This window comes from Manis pentadactyla, chromosome 1 (genome assembly GCF_030020395.1).
Source record: "Manis pentadactyla isolate mManPen7 chromosome 1, mManPen7.hap1, whole genome shotgun sequence".
In the NCBI taxonomy this organism is placed as follows: domain Eukaryota; kingdom Metazoa; phylum Chordata; class Mammalia; order Pholidota; family Manidae; genus Manis; species Manis pentadactyla.
Window position 1 is genome coordinate 224,356,466 of NC_080019.1, and position 26,495 is coordinate 224,382,960.

At 41.0% G+C, this 26,495-nt stretch overlaps 1 protein-coding gene across 8 annotated transcripts in view; it reads left to right on the plus strand.

The window, feature by feature from the left end:
* ADAMTS9 (ADAM metallopeptidase with thrombospondin type 1 motif 9) overlaps window positions 1-26,495 on the plus strand; it is a 156,644-nt gene that overhangs the window by 37,797 nt on the left and 92,352 nt on the right. For all 8 annotated transcript variants that reach the window (XM_057507807.1, XM_036877586.2, XM_036877589.2 and 5 more), the window contains 9 exons: window positions 1,375-1,479; window positions 7,203-7,348; window positions 14,840-15,021; window positions 15,112-15,248; window positions 16,778-16,895; window positions 17,134-17,229; window positions 24,669-24,835; window positions 24,926-25,055; window positions 25,660-25,786. In XM_057507807.1, the coding sequence (XP_057363790.1) occupies window positions 1,375-1,479; window positions 7,203-7,348; window positions 14,840-15,021; window positions 15,112-15,248; window positions 16,778-16,895; window positions 17,134-17,229; window positions 24,669-24,835; window positions 24,926-25,055; window positions 25,660-25,786 (1,208 nt within the window). The remainder of the gene's footprint in view (window positions 1-1,374; window positions 1,480-7,202; window positions 7,349-14,839; window positions 15,022-15,111; window positions 15,249-16,777; window positions 16,896-17,133; window positions 17,230-24,668; window positions 24,836-24,925; window positions 25,056-25,659; window positions 25,787-26,495) is intronic.

Sequence of the window (26,495 nt, forward strand, 5' to 3'; positions counted from 1 at the left end):
TTCTGTGGGGTACTCCATTCTATACCTTTGGGTGTTTGTTTTACTGGGACAGATTTCAGAGGTAGCTTGGTAAATTGAGAAGTACAGTGACACCATGGACATAATTAAACATTCTGTGTTTCATTTCTCTGTTACTCATGACAGCAAACATTAGAAGTAATTCACATGCCCAGCAATAGAAAGGTTAATGAAACTAGAATGTCTCAATTTCATGGAGTATTATAAAATAATTGAAAATTAACTACACATGGGAACATGTTCCTGCTATATAGTTTTAAGTTAAAATACCAGGATAAATGATTATTTTATTGCATATGTTCTCAAGTGTAAAAGGGGGAAAAAACTATCAGAAAGACTAGGTTATTTTTGTCTTTTTTTTCTATTAAAAAATACTAGTACCTTTTGAATTTTTCTACTGTGAACATGATTTATTTTAACACTCGGGAAAAATTCTTTAAAAAGGATGCCCTGAAACACAGCTAAATATATATCAACTTGAATAAATAAGAAAACAGTGCACAGAGGGGGGAAAAGTAAGTTGCAGGATGTATCAGTATGTCCTGAAATGCCAGGTAGTGTTGTTTTTTAAAGCTGAAGTGCTGTATGATGTTGTTGGTCATAAAAGCAATGGGAATCTTGAACTGGTGAACAGCACCAGGTCAGCGGGCACCTCTGGGGCAGGGCAAGCGATTGGAATGGGGATGAGCGTCCGGGGCCTTCAGCAGCTGTGCCTGTGGACTCCTCTTTGCTCAGGTGGGTGGTGGGTGAATGAATATCCATTGTGATACTGTTTGTACTGTTTCTATGCCTGAAATATTTCACAATTCATTGTCCCTTCTTTTCTTTAAGAGACCCTAAAGGCCCTAGAAAAGAGTCATAATGTGATCATGACAATATATGGCTTCATAGGGGAAAAAAACACTAGTTTTGGCATGAAGTCAAACCTAAATTCAAGTCACAGCTAATCACAGCATAATTAAAATCATGCTCTCCCATCACAGCTCATCCCAAGCCTGCCTCAGATGACACAGCCGCAGTGCGATATGGCGCATGCTTCTCAGTCTCTGGGAGCCTCCATCTCCTCATCCGTGACTGGGGAGGTGTTACTGAGGACCACATGGCCCCGTGAATGTTTCTGATGCCTAGCAGTTCCCCTTTTACACTACCTTAGGTCCTTCCAGGCATAGGAAAAGGTCTCATGGGCTACTCTCTGTATTGATTGGATATTTTTATCACTTACCATACCAAGAAAAAAAATCCCTTTCCAACTTACAGTATATCATTGGCAAAGTGTTAGTTGAAAGCAGTCTTTGCCTTGTTTGATATCATTTAATCATATTGTCACTGAATTTTTCATTCAACTGAATTGAGCAGATGCAGTGTAGACGGCTCTGGTGCAATAACGTGGATGGAGCGCACAAAGGCTGCCGGACTCAGCACACGCCCTGGGCTGATGGGACAGAGTGTGAGCCCGGAAAGGCAAGTAACGCCCCGCTCTGTCCTTCTGTCTTGGGGAAGAAGTGGGCACGATCTGGGCTGTAGGTTCAGTCACCTTTGTTTAGAATATAAGCTAATGCCGTAAGTTTTAGCATGGATAAGACTCTTTTGAGGCAGGAGGTTCAACTCTATTACTGAAAATTGTGAAAACTTACCTTAGAGCACAACACTGATATGAGGGACACAGCTATCATTACTGCTTCAATTTCATAGTTTTCCTTGTTTTAACTTTTCTGAAATCCCTATATTCTTTTCAGCTTATCAGTCCATTTTGAGGTATCATTTCTTTTTCTTCTCTCTTTTGAGGGTGGCTGTGGGAGGCAGTTAAGAAGTTGAAGGAGCATCTTAAAAATGAAGGAAATACAGAAATATAGTAACTTAACAGCATTCGCTACCTAATCTGTGTTGGTCCTTCTAAGGAACTGCGATGTCACTTGGATTTATCCAAATCCAAATTCTGAGTTGGTTGTAATGGTTCCCACTTATTTGTTAATAACCAAACAAAATCTGCTGCTTGGACAGCCCAGTGGTAACAATGTCCCATGTACCTAAGAGTCATGCAACCTTGGGCACCTAGTGTCCATCTGCAAAAGGTCATATGTTAATGATACATCATTATCATCATCATCCATAAAATTTGGTTACAAAGAGTCTTAGGTATAAACCTGGTATTTTTTAATCCATATTGAAAATGGTATTCTGTCCCATACAGTGATATAATCTCTGGGCTATATTCCAAGTCTCTTGTCATCTGTATACACACACACACACACACACACACACACACACACACACTTCCTTTCTTCTCTCATTTTCCCATTGTCCACTTGACTCACTTTTAATATTCTCATCTCATTTCTCATTTCATTTTCTTCCACTTTACTTTATGGAAACAGTAACACACAGAATGTGTCTATGGAAGGGGTCCTCAGAGACGATGGGATTTAACTCTCCCTTCCCTGAGTGTATAGATGGGGAACACAGAAAAGTGACTTACCCAGTGTCACTCTGCTCATTCAAGGCAGAGCCTTCCTGCCCCACCCCTCACCACCCTAATTCCCTCCTTTGCTTTGTCTGAAGGGGTCTCAGGGTCTACTGGAGTGTCTGTAACCCCAACTCACCTAGCTCCTTTGGTTTCCAATGGCCAAACAGGAGTTGCTTCACTCTTACCTCAGGGTGGTTATAACGTTGCAGGAACTAGAGGGTATGCAAGTTATTTTAAAACAATCAAGTTCAATACAAAAATTAAAATTTTTCAATGAAAATAATTTTATGTGTGACTTGGTGACTAAGTCAGTTCATATTCTTGTTTCTCGATGGTAAGGACTTCAGCAATTGAAAATACAGCTTTCTTCAATAACAATCTAACCAAAACTATATATAGATATAGGCTTAAGAGCTTCCACAACTTTCACTAGCTTAAAAAAATATATACCTGCTTGGTCAGAGTGAATCTTTCACTTTTTGTGGGACATTTAACTCAATGTGTTGATGACCAGAAGATCATAGGTTTGTCTGGCAGTATGGCTGTCAGGTTTCCATGGTGGCCATTAAGAATTCACTCATTCTTACAAAAGGAAGATACGGCCTTTGAGTCCTTCTAAACATGGCTGTTGATGGGAGATCACGGTAGACATGATACCTGCTTGATGACCAAGTTAGTTGACTTGAGTTAGAATCAACCAACTATATTACTTAAATTGAATCTGTTTGATCTCAGAAAAATCACTGGTACTATGTTGTGATTCTTGGTCAAGTTGATACACATACCTAGTATGTTTATTTATGACACATGTTATCTCTAGAAAAACCATAGCAAAGAAGAATTCTCAATAATATGATAAAGTGAATTATGTTCAGTGAAATCCTCATGAACAGGCTGCCCAGCTCAGTGTAGTATTATGGTACCCCAGTCTGTCCTGGCACACAGAAGGTCTTTGGAGGATGTGTTGTGACTTCTTCACTTCTTCTGTTTTTGTAACAGAAGTAGGTGATAAGGGATTGCAGGGTAATCTTACACCTCAGGGATGGGAGAATTTGGGAGATCTTTCAGAAGAGTTTTTCCAAGTATGCTTGGGTTGAGCAAGAACAAGAGACTTCAAGGCATTCCAGAGGGCAGGCTCCAAAGAACACTTTCAGAAAAGGAACTATGCAGAGAAAATGATAGGTACATTTTTGGTTGTGTTTTAGAAAAGTGGCCAAGTCTAGCCGCCTTTATTAAAGATGTGGGTATGTGAGTGTTTATTCCCCTGAAGAGTATTTATGCATTTTACAAATGCCAAAGATGGTGGATATGTTGGCCTAGAAATTCTTTGTTTTTTTTTTGTTGTTGTTCTGTTTTGTTTTCATAGATTTGGCAGTAAAACCATATGCCTTTTTTCTAGCAAATTCTGACTCCCTTTGCTATATAGGGTAATTTTTTTTCTTTCTCTTCATTCTGCCCTTCTCCCTCAGTAGTATCTGTCTTGGGCTGCTGACACAGTGTTATCAATGAGTCTGTAATGTCTATTTTCTCCATTCTTTGGTTAAGTCCATTAACACTTTCATTTTTACCCTGTTTGTGACTTGAAGGTTTTAAACTTTTTTGTTTTAAGCCTCCTTGAGAAAAAATTGACCTCCAAGTCCTTTTTCCAACCTTTTAAAAAAGATGCATTTAGGTAAAATATCATCTAAATTGTTCTGGCCACTTTTAGGAAAGGCCACTATGCTTTGGTTCATGTATCACCAGCCACGTAATGCTCTGTTATGATGTAATGCCTATTGCAGTATGTAATTATTGTTAATCAAATTTGCCTGGTAAAATATATTCTTTTGGTACATTTTTGCCAGATGGACCTGATTTCCAGCCTCTTGTCATCGCAGGGCACCTCTCATATTCTTCCAAGTTTCTTCCTCTCCTTTGAATATCCATCAGTGGTCATATCAGTAAAGAGTATTTAACTTTCTGGACAGATTTTAGTAAGAAGTACAGAGAAATATAAAAATTTCTCCTTACTTTGTAGGGTTTATAAAATATGTTTCTGGCAGCAAGATTTGAATGCTGAATATAGGTATCAGCTAACCTCAATTATATATTAATTAGGGCTGTTGTTTAGATTAGACCCAATTATAGCAGTATAAGCAAATTTGGTGGGTTTTTTTGATACAAAAAGCTAGTCCAAATCTAGGCAGGTTAAGGAACTGTTGTGGCAGCTCCACAAAACCATCAGTGACCCAGGCTCTTAATTTCGCTCTGTTCTACTATCATATGCAAATAGTCTTCATCCTCAAGGTCACAAAATTGCTGCTGTAGCTCTAGCCATCAAGCCAGAGTTCCAGGTAGAATGAAACCAAAGGGGCAGGAGAACCTTCCCAGCAATCTTACCCAGTAATTTTGACATCTTTTTGACCACTCTTATATGTATAAGAATCTGGGGAAATGTAGATTCTGTTACCATGGATGAAGAAGAGAATGGTATTGCTGTAGACAACTTGGAGTCACTTGTTTTAAATTTCAGTTTTTATTTAAATGTCAAAAGTTGTCCCTTTTTCCAAAATTGAGAGGTAGCATGTGTCATAGTTAAGAATGTACTCTTGAGTCAAATTATGGTTCAGCCTCAGTTCTGCCCCTTACTGATGTTTGCCATCAACCACTCTGTGCCTGCATTTTCTTTCCTACAGAAATGGAAATGACGATAATACCTACTTTATAGCCTGCTGTGAGGATTTAGTTAATGTATGTTTATGTTATATATTATATTTAATATTTTTTAAATTTATACATATTTAAATATATATAAATTATTTATACATATATATGAATATAAATATTCATGTATACAAATATTCGTGAATTATAAAAACATACATTATTTTTATATATTTACATATATATATGTTTTATGTATATATATATAATGCTTAGAATAGTGCCTGAGAAATAGTAAGTGCTATGTAAATGTTTGCCATTATTATTACTAACTTGAAGCCCTACACCCTATGTGCTCACCTGCGCTTTACATACAGTGTCTTATGTTATACTCAAGACAGCTTTGGCTGGCTGGTCTCCATTTCTCAGCCGTGAAAACAGAGTTAGGTTAGGTGACTCGTCCAAGGTCACAGAATTGGTTTTTGGAAGAACCATTAATTTGCCTGCTAAACTTTGTCCCTCTAAGGCCTATACTGCCCAGTATGGGCCACACTAGCCACACATGACCAGTGAGAACTTGACATGTAATCCTGCAGGAGGTGTGCTTATGTGAAAATGCACACTAGGTGTTGAAGACCTAGTACAAAAAAAGTATAAAAACTTATAATTGTATGTTGATTACATATAGAGATGGTGTTTTAGATATTTTGAGCTAAAGATTAAAATTAATTTCAGTTTTTTCTTTTCATTTGTTTTAGTGTGGTTTCTAGGAATTTTAAAAAAAATCGAGTATGTGGCTCACATTTCATTCTTATGGGATAGTGGCACTCTAGATCATGTGTTTCTCCCTTGTACTTTCATGTGCATATGTTCCAAGAAATGTTCAAGACTGCCATAAAAACAAACATAAAATGAGTTCAGGGAGTGATGTGGTCACCTCTTCCTCTGCCCACATTTTTTGGGTTTGGGTGCAGAAACTTTTGAGCCTCAGGCAAACAGCTCAGGGCAGGGGATGTATCCTCAGATATTCTCAGAGGATAATTACAAGGGGGAGGAGCTGGCAGAATAGAGAAAGCTTAATTGCACTTTTTAAATCATTGTTCATCAAGCTTTTCGTGGGGCCAGCCATTCAAACAGGGACCTTCCCCTGCCTCTTGTCCACTTTCCCTACACACGCCCCCAGCCCCCTGGTCTCATGGCCCTGCACCTCTCCCTTCCGTGCCTGAGTTCTCCCTGCAGATAAATCACTCAGAGGCGTAAGAGAGCCACGGGGCGTCACCCTCCTGCTGCCACTGTCGCCAGTCTTCCTTTGTCCACTGCTCAGTGACCTCAGCTTTGTGGCAGGGCCTCACACCCCAACAATGGAAGAGGGTCAAAGTGGGCTTCTTGAATCTCTTGTCCTGCTGAGGAGTTTTATTTCGTTTTGTTTTATTTTAAACATCATGGCCTTCTTCCTGCTCCAGGCTAGAGAATCTGAAACCGTTCGTGACAAAAAAGCAATAAAGTTTAGGGCTTTCTGTAATGTGTCCATTTTGCATTAGCCTCATCCTGTGTGCTTTGGTGGGGTGAATTTATAGGAATCATGTATTCCTATAAATTTTTTTCCTCTCCTATTTAATTTAATTAAAATTGCATTTTCAAATCTGTGGGGGACAATAAAGCATTATAATTTTACCCAGCTCACAACATTCTGGGCCTTGTTAATGGAAATTCACTATGCAAAGCAAGTAACTAATTTGGGGCCTGTCTACAACCACGGTGCCCAACTCCAGTCCTCATTTTTCCAAGGAGACTAATTGAGGACTTTGAAGCTGGCCATTGGAGTCACCCGACAGTCTAGAGCCAACCACTCACTGGGCAGCTTTATTCAAACATGTTGTAAATGAAGACACAGCCTAAAGTCAGTTAAGTATGAGGTCAAAGTCCCTACAGCTTCGATTATTCATATAGCTGATGATACTATAGCATTTCCCAACAGCAGGTTGGAGAAAATGGAAATGTGTATTTAAGAGGACGGTGGGTCCTGCATTGTCTCACGCACCGAGCGCTCCCTCACTGTTCCCCTTATTAAATACAGCACTGCAAGTTTGGATTTTGTGTTCCCAAAGAAATGGAGGTCCCCGTGACTGATGGATCCTGGGGAAGTTGGAGCCATTTTGGAACCTGTTCAAGAACGTGTGGAGGGGGCATCAGAACAGCTGTTCGAGAGTGCAACAGGCCCGAGTAAGTCCTAGAACTCATCACTGTCCTACTGGGTAGCAGGGGAGAAGAATTCCTAGAGGGAATAATTCAGCTGGAGGCAGATGAAGAGATTTTTCCAAGTTAGAGGGTAGGGTTGCCTACCTGATGGCATCCATGCTGTTTATCCCCTGGCACCTCCCCTCTGTGTTAGCATTTTGCTCCAAGATCCTTTTTTGTTAAAAGTTTTGCCTACCAAACAATAGATGCTATTGTGTCGGTTAGCCTGTTTAACGATTTTGAGTGACCCTGTGCCTGGGATGCTGTGCTAATAAAGTGAACAGATCGTTTTTCACAAGGAAACAAGAGAAATCGGCACATCTCCATCCAGGTTGCAGCTAAATGTCGGTAAATGCTGAATGGGACACACAGACCCCCGAGGTGGCATCAGCAGACCCTAAGGGACCTGGAGCTCCAAGGCAGGAATTCATTTTTGAATCAATCTAGTTGTTTTACAGGTGAAACCCCTGAGGTCCACACCCCACAACCTGGTGGTTTGCAGATTGAGAGTGTCAGTCCTGCTTTTCAGGGTAATTCTCATTATGTGGCCATGGCTGTCTCTACCACCCTAACCTTCTTAGGACTTGCCTGGTCGAATACAGTCAAAAGGTCTTTTTCCTTATATCAGGATAAATGTGCTTTTAGGAGAGGCTGTTTATAAGTAGATTTTAAAAATCACTGTCTTCGATTACAAGGAATGACATCCAGTTTTATGTGGATCTAAGATGTATCAAGTTTAAGGAATAGAAAATAATGCATGGCATTATTGACATTGAACCTAGATAGGCTGGGGTCCCAAGAAGTCTTCGCATGTTAGGGCTAGTTTTTAGATATATAAGCCAACAATCATTTTGAAGAACCAGCTGCTTTGGGGGTCATGTAAAATGATGTTGCCAGCAGTGCTCAGTTATTTTTAACAGCTCATATTAGGAATAGAGACTGAATTGTAGACGAAGCAAGCAGGTCAAGTAGAAAATGAGCTGGAGCGACCCAGGGTGGTTGCACTGCAGAGGGCGGGAAGCCCAGTGCGGGGCGCTACTCCAGTCTGCTGGTTGTTCCCAGGTAGGAAAAGGGCCCATGCTTGACAAAGCTTCCAAATATTTTAAAAGAAAGATCTGAATTGCGTGAACCAAAAAGAATGTAATTTAGGCCACCGCTGTAAGGCCTGGTCTAAATAAATACTCTGTAGTACAAATCCCAGACGATGGTCGGTTTACTTCTGTTCACAATCCTGCTTTTATTTCATATCCACTAAATATCCACCTCTATAAAGACAACTAAAGAGCTGTAAGACATAGCCTCTGGTTATAAATCTAACACCGTAGCTATGGACATAAACATTAGATTTTGTGTAGAGTCTATATTTTATACTTTTAAATAATGGTATAAATGTAGTACATTCTTTCAAAAAATTCAGACACAAAACTGTCTAACCTAAAAAAGCTGTCATTATTCGTATCTGCCACATACTCTCCACAGGAAATAACTAGTAGAAACCTGTGTGCTGTGTATCATTTTGGGCTTTAAAAAAGATTGCACATGTGAAATAAGCACCATATACTATAAAATAAGTATCATGCTATGTGTAGTATTCCACAACCTGCTTTTGAAAATCAATTATATATCCTAGCTCTTTGTATTGTTGAAGCCTTCAAAGAAAACATTTTACACTAAGAGCAAACATGATCATCTTTTAAAAAATTAAAACTTACTTGGTGGCTACATTGAACCAAATTATTATTTATAGTAAGCTTTTATTATAAGCTTATGGATATTGCAAATAGTAGGCATTTTTGAAATTTTTATTCAAGAATATTCCATTCAAAAGAAGTGTTTGGACTTTTCTTTCTTTCTTTTTTTTTTTTTAAGTCTTAGAGCAATTTTAGAAGTAATCACTCCATAACTGGAGTGGGCCAGACAAAGAAAATCACCCAGTATAAAGATCTCAGCAGGAAAGTATCTTGAGCTTCAAAGTAAAGCAAAGATCCTCCCATTGAGAAGTTAGGACTGATCATTAAAGACTTCAGTCAGAGTCTTGGCCTTTCTATTTGCTATGGGAGGTTTTAAAATGGTGCAGTCCACCTAGTGGAATGTCAATACTGACATGATTTCATTAAAACCCTTCCAAGTTATGTGCACTTTGGGATGTGCCTGTGAATTGAGGGAGGAGTCTGCCTCTGAAAAGTGAAGTTACCGTGGCACTGGAGAGTTAATTTGACAAGAGAAAGGAACACAGAAAAGGGAAAAGCTGACCCAAACCTCAGTTTAACAACTTGTTCAAAGAAATTTGCAGAGCAGGTGACTCATTGTGTAGAATGCAGACGTGGTTACTGTCATGATTCTCAGGGAGTTTGAGGGGAACAGTTCCCCCTCACTGGTAACATGCCTTTTCTCAGTTTGAGAAGCCCTTCAAGTATCATGTAGAGCTCCATTTTTAGAATCCAGTGTATGTCTCTGTTAAGAACACTGGATTGTCTTTATTTTTTCACAGTATTCGTGCAATTCTAGAATGCCTTTGTTTAGCATCCAGATATATTATGCTTTATTTTTAGGGTTTTTTTTTTCCTTGAGAGCATAAAAGCTAAACCAGAGAAGTAGCTTTGCCATACATATGGGCTTATGATGTACTCAGTGAGCAAACTGTAGAAACCAGACACTTTCTGATTTGGGCCAAGAAGTTTTTGGTCTCAACTGGTAATGTAGTGCTTACAAGTTTGACCTCATGAGAAAGATGCCCTAATCTTTTCTTTAAATGCTTTATTTTTAATCCCATTTTTGACTCATGTTCCACGGAAAAGATGAGCATATGTTCTAGTGTGTAAGGCCAATCCCAATTAACATCTGTTGTCCTGGAGAAGTTATTAACAGCTCCCCTTTACATTCTATGTCCTTGATTGGATAGCTTATTATATGGTTACCCGATCTATAAGAAACGTGCAATAGAGTAAATGTTTAAATCAGAACCACCAAAAACATAGAGTACCAAAACAAAACCAGCGCTGGAACTACAAGGTGCCTTCTCAGGCCACTGGGCACTACACTTGTTACTTTGTGCTCTAAATCTGGCTCTGAGCTTCCTGGTGCCTGAACAAAATAGTCTGTAGAACTCTTGGGCCCATCAAAATAAAAAGTCACTCCAGTTCTTTAGGAAAGGGGAAGCATTTCCCTCTTCCAGTGCTTCTATTTTGCTTCTAAATTAGGAGATAGATTAAATTTAAAAAATAATATTAAAGTTATACATTTGAAAAAAAGACAAGATTGTGAGCTAGACATTTCTCAGGCTTTCACCACAGTCATGAAATCTTACAGAAAAGAAACATATATGTCAGCTTCACCTAAGAAAACCAATCTCTCATTTAGCTATAAAGAATTACAGCAGTTTTTTGAGGTGCTGAATTGGGTGGACCTATCTTAAAATATGAAGAATTACTGTAGGAGAGCCATTAACTAATGAATGAATAAAGGTTGTCTCGTCCCATACACTGCCCGCTTTGGAAGGATCAATAAAGATCACTAGGACAGCTCCCTGGCCCATCCCATCTAATCCTTGCATAGTCGTTCACTATTCTCTGCAGTTGGCCGTTTAGACCCCTTCTTAAAACCCTCCAAGTATGGGAAACTCACTACCTTCTGGGGCTGCCTGTTACATCAGTAGAAATTTTCTTATGCTAACCCTAATCTGTCTGCTGTGATTCATTGTAAGTAAACATAGGAGTCGAGATTTCTGTTCAAGCACATTTGCAGACCAGAGTTTAACTTTCCTAGAGGGCAGAATGCATCTGTAATGATATTTGCAAAAATTCCTTTATAGCTTTAGCCACGCAGTATCCCCAGTTTTCTTTGTAGGTATTGGTAGGCATGGTTGTGTGCTTGAGAGGAAGATTCAGCTTGACTGTGCTGAACAAAGTTACTTTCATAATAATTAACCTAGCAATTTCCCTAAGCCCTTTCCATCCCTATTGGACACACAGTATATTTAAAGTATCTTAATAATTGGAACATGTGGTTAATATTAGTTTTGATGCCACATTTCCTATAATTTTCATTATTTACCTACATGGAAAAAAATACTCCTATCCAGCTAAATTATTAAATTATAGCATGAATTTTTTCCATGCTGAAAGGTCTGTTCAGTTAGCTAAAGCCTTCCCCATTACATGGTAAATGCAAATCAGGCAGAGATTACATTGTCTAGGATATAAGAAAAGCCATATATTTCAAATGAGCAAATTTATGTTAATTAATAAATACAATCTGCCTTTACATAAAAAGTAAATTAAGTCACTGAATGAGTATTCATATGGAAACAGTTGTGTTTCAAGAGATGCAGCAGAGAAGAGAGGCGAGATGGTGGGTTTGGGTCAGGGAGACCTGGGTTGGTCTCTCAGCCAGCTCTTCTTGCTTGGTGGGCATGTGGCCTTGCCAGGTTATGTAACGTTTCTGAACCCAGTTCAAACGAGGGTTCACAAACAGGGATGCCACTGTCTACCTCACCACATGGCCATGCCAACTAATGGAAAGTCACGTGGTGATTTGTACACAAGAATGGCTCTGGGGTCCATAAACCTTCACTGTAGGGGAATATTTTTCTCTAAAATAATCAATAGATATTTTGGACTTAGTGGATCATAGAATCTCTGTCCCAACTGTTCAATCTTGCCAATTTAGTAAGAAACATAGGTAGATGATATGAAAAGAGTAGGCATAGCTCTGTTCCAATAAAACTTTAATCATGAGCACTGAAATGTGAATTTCATGTAATTTTTATGTGTCTTGAAATATTCTTTTTATTTTTTCTTAATTATTTCTAGTGTAAAAAGCCATTGGTATCTCACTAGCCATGTAAAAACAGGCAGTTGTCAGGACTGGCCCATGGCCTGTAGATGGAAGACCATTGTAACGGCTAAACATTTATGGTGTAGCAGGCCTTGTTCAAGTGCTTTGAACGTATCAGCCTGGGTAACCCTCCCTCAGTCCTGTGAAATAGGTATTAGCATCATCTCCCTTTTGCATGTAGGGAAACTGAGGCTTAGAGAGATTAAGCAACTTGCCTAAAATTGTGCCATTAAGAGGCAGAGCTCGAATTGAAACCCCTTGTTTGCAGAAGCCATATTTATAGCCCTTAACAATATTACCTTTCACATAGAGTGTTTTCCATGTGTTATTTATAAAAAATGTCCGTTATCAAAATAAATCACTAAGGGCACGCAGTTTGCCATTTACCATTGGTTGAAGCAAGGAAACCTGGCAACTGCTGCCATTGAAGAGAAGCCACCCGTAAGTATTAACTCTTCGCAATTCAAAAAACTACTGTGCTTGATCAATTTCAGGAGTCAGTTAAGAGTCATTGTATAAGAGAACCAAAAGGGGGGAAAACTCAACTTTAAAAATATTTAAGTTCAAAAGGAAAGAAATAGGAGTTACTTTTAGGCAAAAGGTGAATGAATGATCCGCCATAGTTGGTTGGGACACTTGAAAAGATTCCATAAATATTTCAATTTGAGGAAAAGTTGAAAAGGGTCTTCCTCATAGCACATTTAGAGCACGTTTCACCCAAGCAGATGTGTGGGGTGATCTAATTATTCAGGTGTAACCCGTGATACTTTATGCATGAGACTAGGGTGCCTCGGTACTGAGGAAACCAATTGTCTCTAAGTGGCAGCAAAAGAGAAAAAGAAAAGATTGTGGCTGTAACTCCTGCATCAGGCGGCAGAGAGAGCACAGAGAGAGAACCTCGGAAACTTGGAATTCCAGGGCTGTCTCCGCTCTTTTATTAGCTGTGTGACCATGGGCAAAATCTGGATCTCCTGCCATTTGGCATAAAAGTACCTCATCTGCCTTACCCTTGGGCAAGATACACGAGTTTTGGCAAGTTGAGTGCATAGTGCAGTTACAGAGCATATGAGCTTAATTATGTTTAATGGGGAAGCAATCAGACATACATACTGCTGAGTTCGGTGCCCTTTTGCATCCCTAGATTTATCGTCATGGTAAATAACAGTAAATACCAGAGTCCTTGCTAAGCTCCTCAGATTCACAAGAATCCTTTAAGGTGGACAATTTTATCTCTGTTTTATGTGTGCAGGGTGGAGTTGAGAGAGACCAGGTAGGTTACCCAAAGGCACCCAGTGTGTACTGCAAAGCTCAGGCTCTTACCTTACTGTGCAGATCTCTGATCTGGGGAGCCTGTTTATTATCGTGTGACAGCCTTGGGCACTGCTGGGGCATTGAGTCCTATCTTAACGGTGCAAACAATGTTGTGGCTCAGATTTGGCAATCAAAACAAACTGCTCACTCAGATCAGGTTAGGTTGGTAGGTAGATTGGTAGTGCTGACGTATTATCATAGTAGCTAACATTTTCAGGGATCTTTGTGGTTCATTTTAGAGAAGGAGGGTAGTGATGCCCAGGAAGGCTAAGAGGTTTGTCTAAGGTCACACAGTGAGGATAGTGGGGAGATTGGAACCCAGATCCAATCCAGAATCTTACCTCTGCTAGACTGCCTTGCATTCTAGAACTCTGGAAGATACATTCTAAAAAAAGCAAAAACAAAAACAAAAAAAAAGGTGGGAAACTTTCTTTCCGGGTCAGAGGAATCCTAGGGTAGCTGTAAAATCCGAGCTGCATTGGCCCTGGGTAGGTGAGCCATACTTGCTGTGATTCCGTGATCTTCCCATTTCTGTGATAAATTTGGTGAGCTGTTGACCGCTGGGAGGTGTTTTGCATAATTTCTCTGGGTCACATCAGTAAAATACATGAACAGGGGTTCCATGCTGAGATTAAATTTGCACTGTGATGCTTTACAGTGTATTCCATACTGTTGTCATAGTAAATATGACATTTACTATGGTCTTTACTGTTATTTACCATGATGATAGTATTCCATACTGTTAATGAACCCAGTACATTCTTTAGTACTTCTTCTATTAAGTCAGTCAAACTATGAGCACATTCCCTTTATTCCATCTTACTTGTAAAACAGAACAAACAAAACCAGTTGCTTTACGGTGGGAGGGAGGGAGAGAATAAATGGCAGTGAATGACTCAAGTTTTCAGATAGTCTTCCATCAGAATATCCTATGGAAGGTCGACAGGGGGCATTCTAACTGCTCATCTGCATGCTTTACCTCCTACATTTTAAAGTCAAAGGAATGTGAATGTACAGGAGAAAGAGGACAGAAAATGGCCGAATAGTCCTGGGTTTTGTATTTCAAACTTTGTTACATGCTCTAACATTTTATCCTCAAAACAGCCGTACCTGATACCACATCCCCATTTTGCAGATGGAGGGGCCTGGGCTGGCAGAGATTTAGTGACTTGCTCATGGTCACACACTATGTGGTTCAGAGTCCTTACCCTGTCCTCTGTCATTGGCCACTTCCAGTTAGCTTCCGTAGAAGACAGAAGCCACAGAGAAGAGAGTGATGTGGGGAGAAAGGCATAATAGTACAGTGTGTCTGTTGTTTATTTTTTGCAGGCCGAAAAATGGTGGAAAGTACTGTGTAGGGCGTAGAATGAAATTTAAGTCCTGCAACACAGAGCCATGTCTCAAGCAGAAGAGGGACTTCCGGGATGAACAGTGTGCTCACTTCGACGGGAAGCATTTTAACATCAATGGTCTGCTTCCAAATGTGCGCTGGGTCCCTAAGTACAGTGGAAGTAAGTACCTCAAGGGCAAGTGCCCCGGGTGGGCAGGCTGTCGCGCAGTCCCGGCACGACAGTCCATTGCATCGTGTTTCTCCTCTGTAGTCTTGATGAAGGACCGGTGCAAGCTGTTCTGCAGGGTGGCAGGGAACACGGCCTACTATCAGCTCCGAGACAGAGTGGTAGATGGAACTCCCTGTGGCCAGGACACCAACGATATCTGTGTCCAAGGCCTTTGCCGGGTAAGTCTCAGGTGGTGGTTTTTCCACTGTGGTCTTGCTGCAGAAGCTGTGGTGTGTAGCTTCCTTGACAGAATAGCATTTGCTCATCCCTGTGCACTGTCTCCAGGGCTGTAGTTCTCAGGGTGTGGACCCCAGACTCGCATACGTCAGCAGCACCTGACTCTGATCCACGCCAAAGTTTGAGAACCACTGCCCTCGATTTGTCTGACATCCTCAACCTCTGGGGGAGTCTTCACAAAACCTCCTCCTGAAAATTCATTATAATAATTTACACACACATACACACACACACACACACACACACACATACACTTTTTTTTCCTGCAATGTCAGTGCTTAAGGTTAAACCCAAATGCTTCCTGACAACAAGTTTTCTAGACTGATGTGGTGAGGAAGAGCTGGTCTCACTTAGATTTCTCTTTCTGATTGTAAGTACGATGGCTTCCCCCTGAGACGTGCCTGTTGATTATTCTTGGAAGGGCAGATCACGACACTCTGGCAGATGGTAAAGCATCAGAGCAGTGATTTCTTGAGGGGCTTCACACTACTTGATTGTTCTCATTAGTCCAAAATCATTACTAACACAGCCAAGCTCTGAGATAATGCATTTTTTCTTTGCACATGGCCCAAGACAAATCGGAGTTCCTAGTCAGTAGGATTTCATTGAAAGAGTCCCTAAGAACTTCACCTCCTTCCTTCCCAGCTCACAACTACACTGCATATTTCCTTGTCTGTCCATTCTATGGCAAAACATTGAGGTTTTCCTCAAATTCCAGTCCGTATAAAGGAGCAAAATGGACAAGAATGTGAAAGGGCTCTGCCTTCCTGGTCTTAGATTGGCTGTTGCTGGTGTCCTCCTCAGACCTCAGTCCGCACTGCTGTATCACATTAAGATGTGAAGAACACCAGGAGGTCACTTGGGGCCTAAGGCCTTAAACGGACAGCCTGCAGTCAAGTTTTGTCCTCATTCATAGCCAGTATTTAAACATAGAGGATTTCACATAAAATCATATTCTCCAGCTCCTCTTGAAAAATTAAGAAATGCCAACACTGGGCTCCTAGTTCTGTACGGCAGCAGTAGCCTGTAGCAGACAGTGGCTGCTCCCTTCAGTTGGGAAGTCAGTTCTTGAATTGGATAAGTCCTTGCCACTCCTTTTTTTTTCATTCCTGGGCAGTTTTTCTCATTTTTTTCCCACTTACTTGTAGACTAGTGCTTCTCAAATTTTAATCTGTAAGAGAAGCATCTAAGGGTCTTGTTAACATGCCAGAAAATTTATTCTGATTCAGTGCAACTGGGTGGGGCCTGAGATTCTCCATTCAACGTTGGGTATGCCCATGGCTGCTAGTCCAAGGGCCACATTGTCCCTAGCAAGGCCCTAGACAATTTGAGAGTTCTCAACTCTTGCAAGTTTAAAGGGACTTAACTTCCTTGTCATTTTAAATGCACATAATTCAAAGAAACAACTTACTTGCCATTTTATAATCACTCTAATACTTACCATTTATTTCAAATATTTTGTTTTTAAAAGCAAGCTGGATGCGATCATGTTTTAAACTCAAAAGCCCGGAGAGATAAATGTGGAGTTTGTGGTGGTGATAATTCTTCATGCAAAACAGTGGCCGGAACATTTAATACAGTGCATTATGGTGAGAATCTATTTCTAAGAATCATGAGAAGGAAAATGTTTAGTCTAAAAATTGTTAACCACATGTAATATGTAAATGTATTAATGTAAACAATCAGGCTTGTTAAGGTACATTACCCATCTGGCTAAAGGTCACCTAATAGTGAGAATTATACTGTATTTATTTGTTTCCAACCTTTTATGCTTAGAGAAAGTGAATCGTGCTATGAAATACTGAATTTCTGCTACATTCTTTTCAGGTTACAATACTGTGGTCCAAATTCCAGCTGGTGCTACTAATATCGATGTGCGGCAGCACAGTTTCTCAGGGAAATCAGAGGATGATAACTACTTAGGTGAGATGGGATGCCCCTGTCGCTCATAGGAATGCTGGCTTTCTGGAGCCGTTGGCAGACACTACTTCCTTCCCTGTGTTGTACGTGGAGAGCTTTCAGATGTCATGTAATTTCATAAAAAATATTGATCTTGGAATTCATAATTTTACTTCCTCCTCATATGTACACCCTCTGAGTATTGATTTAAGAGTTGTATAGTTATAATAGTAAATATCAAGGGATTTCCTGTGGATCTTAGAAAATAGAAAGGCCCTAAATCAAATTTTGAAAATACTTTCCTTGCAAGTTTAGCATAATATCATTGTTGTCTTTGTGTTTTTTAAATTAATTTATGCTTTAACTGACTTGCATATGTTTTATTAGAGGTATTACTTGACTCAATTTTAATGCTATCAACTCTAACTAATAGCAGACCACTAGTAGACATATTCAGTATTTCATTATGCCTGGTCATTCCAGAAGGTTCTGTAGTGGCAATATATTTTTCATGTCATTACTTGAATGGCCCACCTTGTTACTTTATAGATTCCTCATCCTTCTCTTGCCCAGGCACACGATTAAACTCATGACTATTCTTACATTTAAATCACAACACACCAGCAAAGCTGTTTATTTTCAGCAATCTGCTCAACCGACTCCCACTTCAGTTTCTAATTCTGAGAACTGCTGTAAGTGATGACAACATTTTCCCCATCATTTTTAATTAAAAGAAGGACGTGGGGAGGGAAGTCAAGACTGAAAGAGATCCAATCAGTCGTCTTACACAACCAGACTCCTCCTAGCCATGAGAATAGCACAGCTTGGGCTCAGATCTGGAAGAAAGCAGGGCAGTCTTGCTGGGCAGTCACTTTTTAAATAAATGAATGGACTTTCTCTCTTATAATGCCCAGGCAGGAACTCTATTTATCTATCTGAATACAGCCACTATAGAGACCCCAAACATTTGGACATACTGAGCTAGTAAATGACCATTTACTGGGACTGCAGGTTAGGAACCTGTATCTGTATTTTGGAGTGTGTGTATGAAACCTTGCATAGATAGACAGTGATCCTTTAGCCAAGCCAGCAATGCTAATCTAGAATAATATTTACACATGACTCCACTACAGCATTTTCTGCATTATACAGTCCTTCATTCATTCACTAATTTAATATGGGTCAGGCACTATTCTAGGACAGTGAGTAAACAGATTTTTAAAAAGCCTCTGTCTTCTTGGAACTTACATTTTAATGGTAGTAGTCAGACAATAAACAACAACGTAATAGATAAGCAAATGTATAATGTTAGAAGGGATACATGCTATTAAAAAAGAGAGAAATTGGGATACCAAGGGTGAGGTGGGAACAGTGGAGTTGAAATGTTTGAGTTGTAGCAGGAGGTAACAGGCTGTCCAGGGGAAGAGGCAGAGGGATCAGCCAGTGCGAAACCTTTGCAGTAGGACCATGTCTGGATTGTTCCAAGAACAGAGGGAGGCTAGTACAGCCGCAGCTGCATACGCATGGAGGAGAGTCCTCAAGGAGGCCAAAGAGGTATCGGACTAGATGCCAGGGGGCCATAGAGCCACTGAAAGGACTTGTCCTCTGAGAGACCCGGGGAGCTACTGGAGGTGTTGCTCCGAGGAATAACAAGCTATAACCATACTTATATTTTCAAAGGAGAAGGATACCGAGTTGAAGCAGGAAAACTGGCTAAGCACTTATTGTAATAATTTGGGAGAGAGATGCTGGTGGCTTGGTCCCAAATGGAAACAGTGCAGGTGGCATTATGTTATCAAACTATGGATATTTTTTGAAGGTGGAGCCATCATGATTTGTTTATAGATTGAATATGGTTTAAGAGAGAAAGAGATGAGGCAACAGTGACTCCACAGTTCTGACCTGAACAACTGCAAGGAGGGAGGTGCCTTTAACTAAGATGAGACAACTTTGTTTCTCATTTATTCAAGTGAAACACTAGCATTCTAAGGTCAGAGGTTCTGTCTGTATTCTCACATAAAGTCTACCCATGAATGCACTAAGGAAATGATTACTGAGTTGTTGAACAACCGTTGTTCATGCTGTCTTTACTAAGAACCTACTGGTTGCTTAATGGGAGATGGGATTAGCATGGAAATACACAGAATCATTCCTTCTTTCCAGGACCGTTGAGTTGCTGGTGACCCGTCACACAGTGGCTGCACCAGCTTTGTCCGACCCTACATATCCAAGTGGGTGGTAACTTTTAGGATAATGAGCAGTGTTCTTGGGAACCCCTGACAAATTATTTCTTGGGAATTCCCCTCTGCTCATTCATTCCATCACTGTGCAAAAGGGGGCAAGCATTTTACTTCATGCTCTGGGTTGTAAATTTGAACATGTGACTGCTGTGGCCTTACTACTTCCTAATTAAATCCAGCAGCATTGCGTGCAGCCTCCTCTCTTACTCTGTTTCCTGAGAGCCCAAAGCCACACTGACCTGCACCTTTTTCCTCCTTGAAAGGGAGAGGGATTCTCCTCCATTCGTCTCCTCGGAAAAATAATCTTCCAAATAGTGGCCTCATGTTAACTTCAACCAGGTCAGGTACCTGAAGTGCAGGGCACCTCCTGATAACCTTTTATTCCTCAGTGGAGGTTCCCTAATCTCCTTGTAAAGAATGAAAACAAAATTATAGAAGATTTGCCATCTGGCACAGGCAGTCTGCGGCAGTCGTGGCTCTTTAATGAATGGTATGGTAAAGTCACCTGTTGGCAGAAGAGCGAATGGAAAGTGCAGGCATAGATGGCGAGTCACAGTTCACTGAGTGTGAAAGTGGAGACCTCAGAGCCTTTGAACCTTACAGTGGTTTCTTAACAAGTTAGGAAGAATATGATGTTGTCATCAAATCCAGGGTATATGAATGTTGACTGTTGGCTTAAAGGAAGTTGCAGTAATGCTCTCAGAAGGTTTTAAAACCCACCGTTGAGTCTCGCTCGAGTCATCACAGCTGTTGCATTGCTAAGCCATCTTCACCTTTATCCCTCATATTTTTTTAAAAGTCAGTCAAGCCACATTCTTTCCACATTTGTGAGTGAGGGAGTGATTTCCAGAAGAGAGGGCTTTTGTAACAACCCAGCATGGATGGGTGAAATAGGGGGGAAACCAACCCAGGAAATTAGCTCCCCTAATCGCATTAGGAGGAGGTTGGGCAGGAGACCTTTTCAGGAAACTATTTGTTTCACAAGGAACTGAAGCAGAAAGTCTCCCTGTCAAAGGTTGTCCTTTCCCATAGACCCCTCCCTCCTGTTGGCTTGAAGCCAAGTTGCACATCCTGCCACCATGTTCATCATTTTTTAGAAGAAAAAGGAACCATTTCCACGATACTTACTTGCCTTCAGGACACGTAGCTCTTGATTAATTGTGACAGAGGGAAGACGGGAATTGGTTCAGTTCAAGATAAAGTAGTAACGCGTTTCCCTTGGTGACGCCTGTCTCATTCCCTACTCACCGTCTCCTGGGATAGGGAGTATTCAGTGGAGGGTAAAATGCCTTGAGGCAGGAGGACCTCGAGAGGAAGCCTGGAGACTCAAAAGGAGCCTCAGAATTAACCAAGAACGGATGATTGCTCCTTGCAGACAACACTGGATTATATAGCTTAATTTATAGCACCCGCCTTGTGATGTCTCATTGCCCCTCTTTTAGTGAAACATCAGCTGAGCTGCTAGCAAGCGACTTCACTTGAAAGAACTGGCTGATTTTGTTGGCAGCACACCCTGCCTTTGCCATGTAAGTGGCCCGCATTAGGAGGCAGTCTCAGGATGCCTGAGATGCCACGGAAACAACTTGGTCTCCAATCAGTGACCCATTGAAACTCCTTCATCTTGCATGGCTGGTGGGTCTCACGCTGCAGGAGCTGCAGGGAGGACGAGGTTGTCAGAGGTTCACACTGACAGGTGAACAGTTACTTGTCTGGAAGCGCTCTGTTCTCCTTGTCATGAATGTCAGATTCAGTCAGTCACTTGTTCTTTCAACATCATTGATTGAGCACCTCCTATGGGTCCAGGTCTTCCTTGGGCTTATAAAAGTGTGTTTTTAAGTGGTTGCTTGACTAATGCAGGCTAGCAAAATGAACAACTCAAATTTTTAAAAACCAGTAGCCGAACATTTGGTTTCAATTTATATATAAGAGAAAGAATGTATGAATTCATTCACCCATTTACTGATATTTGTTGACCTCATTCTTGGAATGCTTTAGTGGTTGACAGGCTCTGGAGACAGATTGCCATGACTAGATGGTACCTGGCCTTAGGGGAGTACTTTACTAGTACTAAAGTCATGCTTTTCTTATCTGTAAATTGGACTTCTGTAAAGGAGTGATAAGGAGACAGTGCATATGAAGGCATGATCTCGCAGGAACTGAAGCCTATACATACTATCTTGTCTAATGCCATAATGATCACATAGTAAACTAATTATACAGAGGAAGAAACTGAGGCTTTGAGAGGTTCAGTAAGTTACCCAAGGTCACATGCATAGAAAGTGGGAAGAATTGGAATCCTTTTTGGTCTGACTTCAGACCCAACACCCTTAACCATTTTACTTCACTGGCTCCATGTAGAAAAATGTTTGGCTCCTGGGGATGCACATGACTAGAAGTTGAGGTTTATTGGTGGGAGTGAATGGAGGTGGAAAGATAGGTCCAGATACAATTTGTAAAGATATAAGAAGGTCATGCTAAGGAGTTTGAACTAAATTCCATAGGTAATAAGGGACGGACTGTCCAAGGATTTTGAGTCGAGAAGCAACCAAGATTTTGGAGGGTTTGCTATCTTTCTACAAGCTTTTTCCCTGTGTTACTACATTCTTCCCAACCATTTCAAATGAAGGCATCTTATTCTTCCCTCAGGGCCAAGATGGGGCCTGCATAGGTGGGAATTCTGGAGAGTGAGGTGCTGAATTAGGGAGAGTTCAGCATAGTTAAATCCTGATTGGAAAGAGTAGTCTTTGTATCGCTACAGCATCCAACAGAGTGAACTCTGGGAGATTCCCAGGTCCAATTAAAAAAAAAGGCCCTGCTGTTCCTGAGCCCCAAAGAATGCTCAGAGCTTCACGGCAGCCCTCATTCATCTCCTGGGTAGGGTACCGTGTCTCCTTTCCCTAAATCCTTTAACTTCTCCATACATATTGCTTCTGCCTGGTGAAAGACAAGGAAGGCATCACCTGCAGCAGCGAAAGACAGGTCAGGATCTGGCAAATGCCTAAGACGCCTTGGCTGCTCCCCATCCCACAACCAAAACAGATGCCGTAAAAACGGTGCTACAGCAGATGTTGCCAGTGAATCCTGCCCTGTGTAGTTTCTTGAACAGCTAGTACCCATGGACATTGGAACTTGGGACAAAACCTGTTTGCCATCCCCAAGTTAAATATCCAAATTCCTTTTGTTCACCTAAATGCATAGCCTGTGCATGCAAGTATTCCCTCTTTGCTGAAGTCACTAATTGTGTATGTACAACTTACAAAACGTAACAGGGCCTTTTCTAATACTTTGTTCAAGGCCCAAGAGTTTCAAAGCTCTGATTTATTGAGTGCCTGTTTGATTACAGACCCAGTACTCAGGAGGATTCATTATTCAAGGAGCAGTAGTACTGAAAAAAAACAGTGGTACTTAAAATAAAACCAAAATTTTATAATAAATACTAAAGGGAAAAGATACAATTGGAATTTTTATCGTGAGAAATTAATCAAGAAGTATGAAAATTAATTTTTTCTTAGATTCAGCAAAATTGTGTTTTCATTTCAATCATGTACCAGCTTTCAGAATGGAGAATAAAGCAGTTGATAAATATTTTTGCCCAGGTTTTCCAGTCAAATCATATGATAGCAGAGTAGTACAGTCTTCATTTAAAGTTTGAATTTAATGGTAGAATTTGAGGAGTTATTTTTATAAAAGCCTTCTAGGGTTTTATTCATTCTCCCAGTAGTCTCCTTGGACTCTTTGATAAGTAAATTATATCTTCTGAATCAGCTCTCATCTCATCTTCTTCGTCCATTTTCTTGCCTTTTCCTAAGTTTCTAACTGGTCTGCGTCTGTTAGGTTCTCACTTGACCAGTATTTTGGCACTTGATGCAAGCAGTTCTCCAACATTACTTGTTAAGTTCCAGTGATTGTTTCATCTCTTTCAAGGTCTTCCTTGGATTCATTTATGCTTTCAAGAAAGTGCTTATTGAGCACATGTCATGTGCTCTTTCAGAAGCCGGGATACAGCCTTGAATGAAACAGTCCAAACACCCTTGCCCTCCTGGGGCTCACATTCTTGCCTGGGTGCAGAGAGCGCATAAACAGAGTGCTGTGGAGAGGAGTTAAGGCAGGACACGGGACAGGAAGAATGGAATCTGTGTGGGTAGTGGGGGTGAGGGGGGCAGTGCAGTTTTGAAAAGAATGATCTGGGTAGGTGTGTTAATGATCTTTTACTGTATAACAAATTATCTCAAGACATAGTGTTTTAGAACTAGAAATATACACTATATACCAGTTTCTGTGTGTCAGCAATTTGGGAGCAGTAGAGCTGGGTGTTTTTGGCCTAAAGTTTTTCATGGGGTGACAGTCAAGACTTCAGTTAGGTCTGTGCTCAAATCCGGAAGCTTCACTGGGGCTGGCAGATCTACTTCCCGGCTACCTCACTCAGGTAGTATCGGTAGGTTTTAGTTCTTCACTGCTATTTGCAGAAGGCCTCTCAGTGGGCCTGCTTGGATACCCCTATAACATGGCAGCTGGCTTCTCCCAAAGCCAGAGGTTCAAGGATGAACAGTGCCTTTGGCCTGGCCTTAGAAATCATACTCTGTTATTTCTGCAATATCCTAGTGATCACACCGTCTGTACCACTCAGTGTGGGAGGAGAAGACACAGGGCTTGACTGTCAGGAGGCGAGGATCACTGGGGCTGGCTGCCACGTCGGGCCTCCCTGAGAGAGTGGCGTTCGAGCATCATATTGGCCATGGATTTTCAGATTTCCACATCTGCCAAATGAAGACTAACAAAGATTCAATAGGCTCAACGAATTGAAATATAAAATAAGAGATGTTTGCGTGGGAACCAGTTTTGTAAATGTTCAGCTCATTAGTACCTATTTTTAAATTGTAATGCTTTTGCTTCTACGCGTAATCCATTAACTGTAGGGCCTGTATAACAAACCCCAGGCTGATTAGGACCCTTGTATTGTAGTTCAATTAATTTTTGCAGGCACCATGAGGGGTAGGAATTTTTACCTCTGTTTTAGAGATAAAGAAACGGAGATGGAGAGCGGGAAAGCCATTTCCCAAGGCCACATCACTGGCAAGTGGTAAAACGAGCAAGTATTTGAGCCCGTGCCTGTCTGGCTGAAAGATCCACATTCTTTGCGCTCTAACTTTGCCTGTCAGAGTGTTAGTTCAAACAGCAACACGTTGGCAGCAAGTCGGTGGATTCTCTCTTTCCCGTCCGCAGCTTTATCAAGCAGTAAAGGTGAATTCTTGCTAAATGGAGACTTCGTTGTCACCATGTCCAAAAGGGAAATCCGTGTCGGGAATGCCGTGATAGAGTACAGCGGGTCTGACAATGCCGTGGAAAGGATCAACTCCACAGACCGCATCGACCAAGAGCTTTTGCTTCAGGTAAAAACTTGGCTGTGCCCCCAGGACCCCTTTCTTCCGCTCGGAATTACCAGGCCGGTAAACATCCTTCCCGTTCCTCTGATCATCCAGGTGTTGTCTGTGGGAAAGCTATACAACCCTGACGTGCGCTATTCTTTCAATATTCCGATTGAAGACAAACCTCAGCAGTTTTACTGGAACAGTCACGGGCCCTGGCAAGCATGCAGCAAACCCTGCCGAGGTATCTACTTTTAGGCTGAGTTTTGGAGATATGAGTTGTTTTTTAATTCTTTTTTTTTTTTTTTTTGAGACTGATCAAATACATGCAGTCTGTGAACCTTTCTATCTGCATGCATTTTCTACTCTCACTGCATCTGTCTGATCACTTTCAGTGGGCAAGTTGAGCTTTTTAAGGGATTCAGGATATATTAGGTTTCCTTATCCTTAGAGGTTCATCCATGAGCAGAATGAGTTCTGCCACTCTGATACTCCAGAGGTGCAGATCTAGTAGTTGTATTGTATCGTATGTTATGTGTCCTATTTACTTTTGTCTAAATTAGGGGTCAGCAAACTACAGCCAATGGGCCAAATCTAGCCCACTGCCTACTTGTATAAATAAAGTTTTCCTGGAACACAGCCATTCCATTTTTTTACATATTATCTATGGGTGGCTGCTTTTTCCCTGTCATGGCAGAGTTGAGTAGTTACGACAGAGGTCGTATGGCCCACAAAACCAAAAATAATTGCTATCTAGCAGTTTACAGAAAATGTTCACCAGTCTCTGGACTGAATAGTTTATGGAATAGGTTACTTTCTCTGAACATTTTTTTTTCCTCATTGCTTAGGGGAGCGGAAGCGAAAACCTGTTTGCACCAGGGAATCTGATCAGCTTATAGTTTCCGATCAAAGATGTGATGGGCTGCCCCAGCCAGGATCTGTTACTGAGCCCTGCGGCACAGACTGTGACCTGAGGTGAGGCCAGTGTTTCCGCGTGGTCTTTATTGCTGAGTTGTGAGGTTGTTGTAGGAGGTCTTTGCATGTGAGGAGCAGAAGCAGGGGATGTTGCTCTTTGGTTTCCCTTCTTTGTGTTTCGGTGAAATAAGGTTCAGCCAATTTTCCATCCCTCTGAGACTGATTATCGTAGACATATGCCTGCACATTTCTTAGTCTTCTCCTAAAAATAGAAAATAGATAACAGATTCTGGCACATGCCAGAAAAGTTTTCATATGGCTCTCACAACTCGCTGCCTAGGTATTATTATGTTTGAGTCACAAGTTATACAAATGTTTGGCTTGAAAATCAACAGAAAAGGAGAAAACCTTGTCCTTCAAAGTGCCTGTATGCTGTGTATTCACCCAGGGTGTACATCACCCAGTAGAAGAACCTCTATGCACATGAAAGTTGCAGTGCCCAAAGGGAGAGTCATGGAAGGAACTAAAACATCTACATACAGATTTCTAGATATGCAAACAATTCTGTATTTAAGAAAACTGTGAAATTGGAGGCAAGTGAGTGGGTAGGTAATCCAGAACTTTCCCATTTGCCAGAAAGGTTGACTGTGCCATTTTCAGTATTAAGTAGCCTGTGGGTTGCATTGTATAGTCTGCATGTCAGTTAAATGCAGGCAAGGTGAGTCGGTGCTTTATCCTCCTTCTGTGGAAAAGAAGTGATCAGCATAGA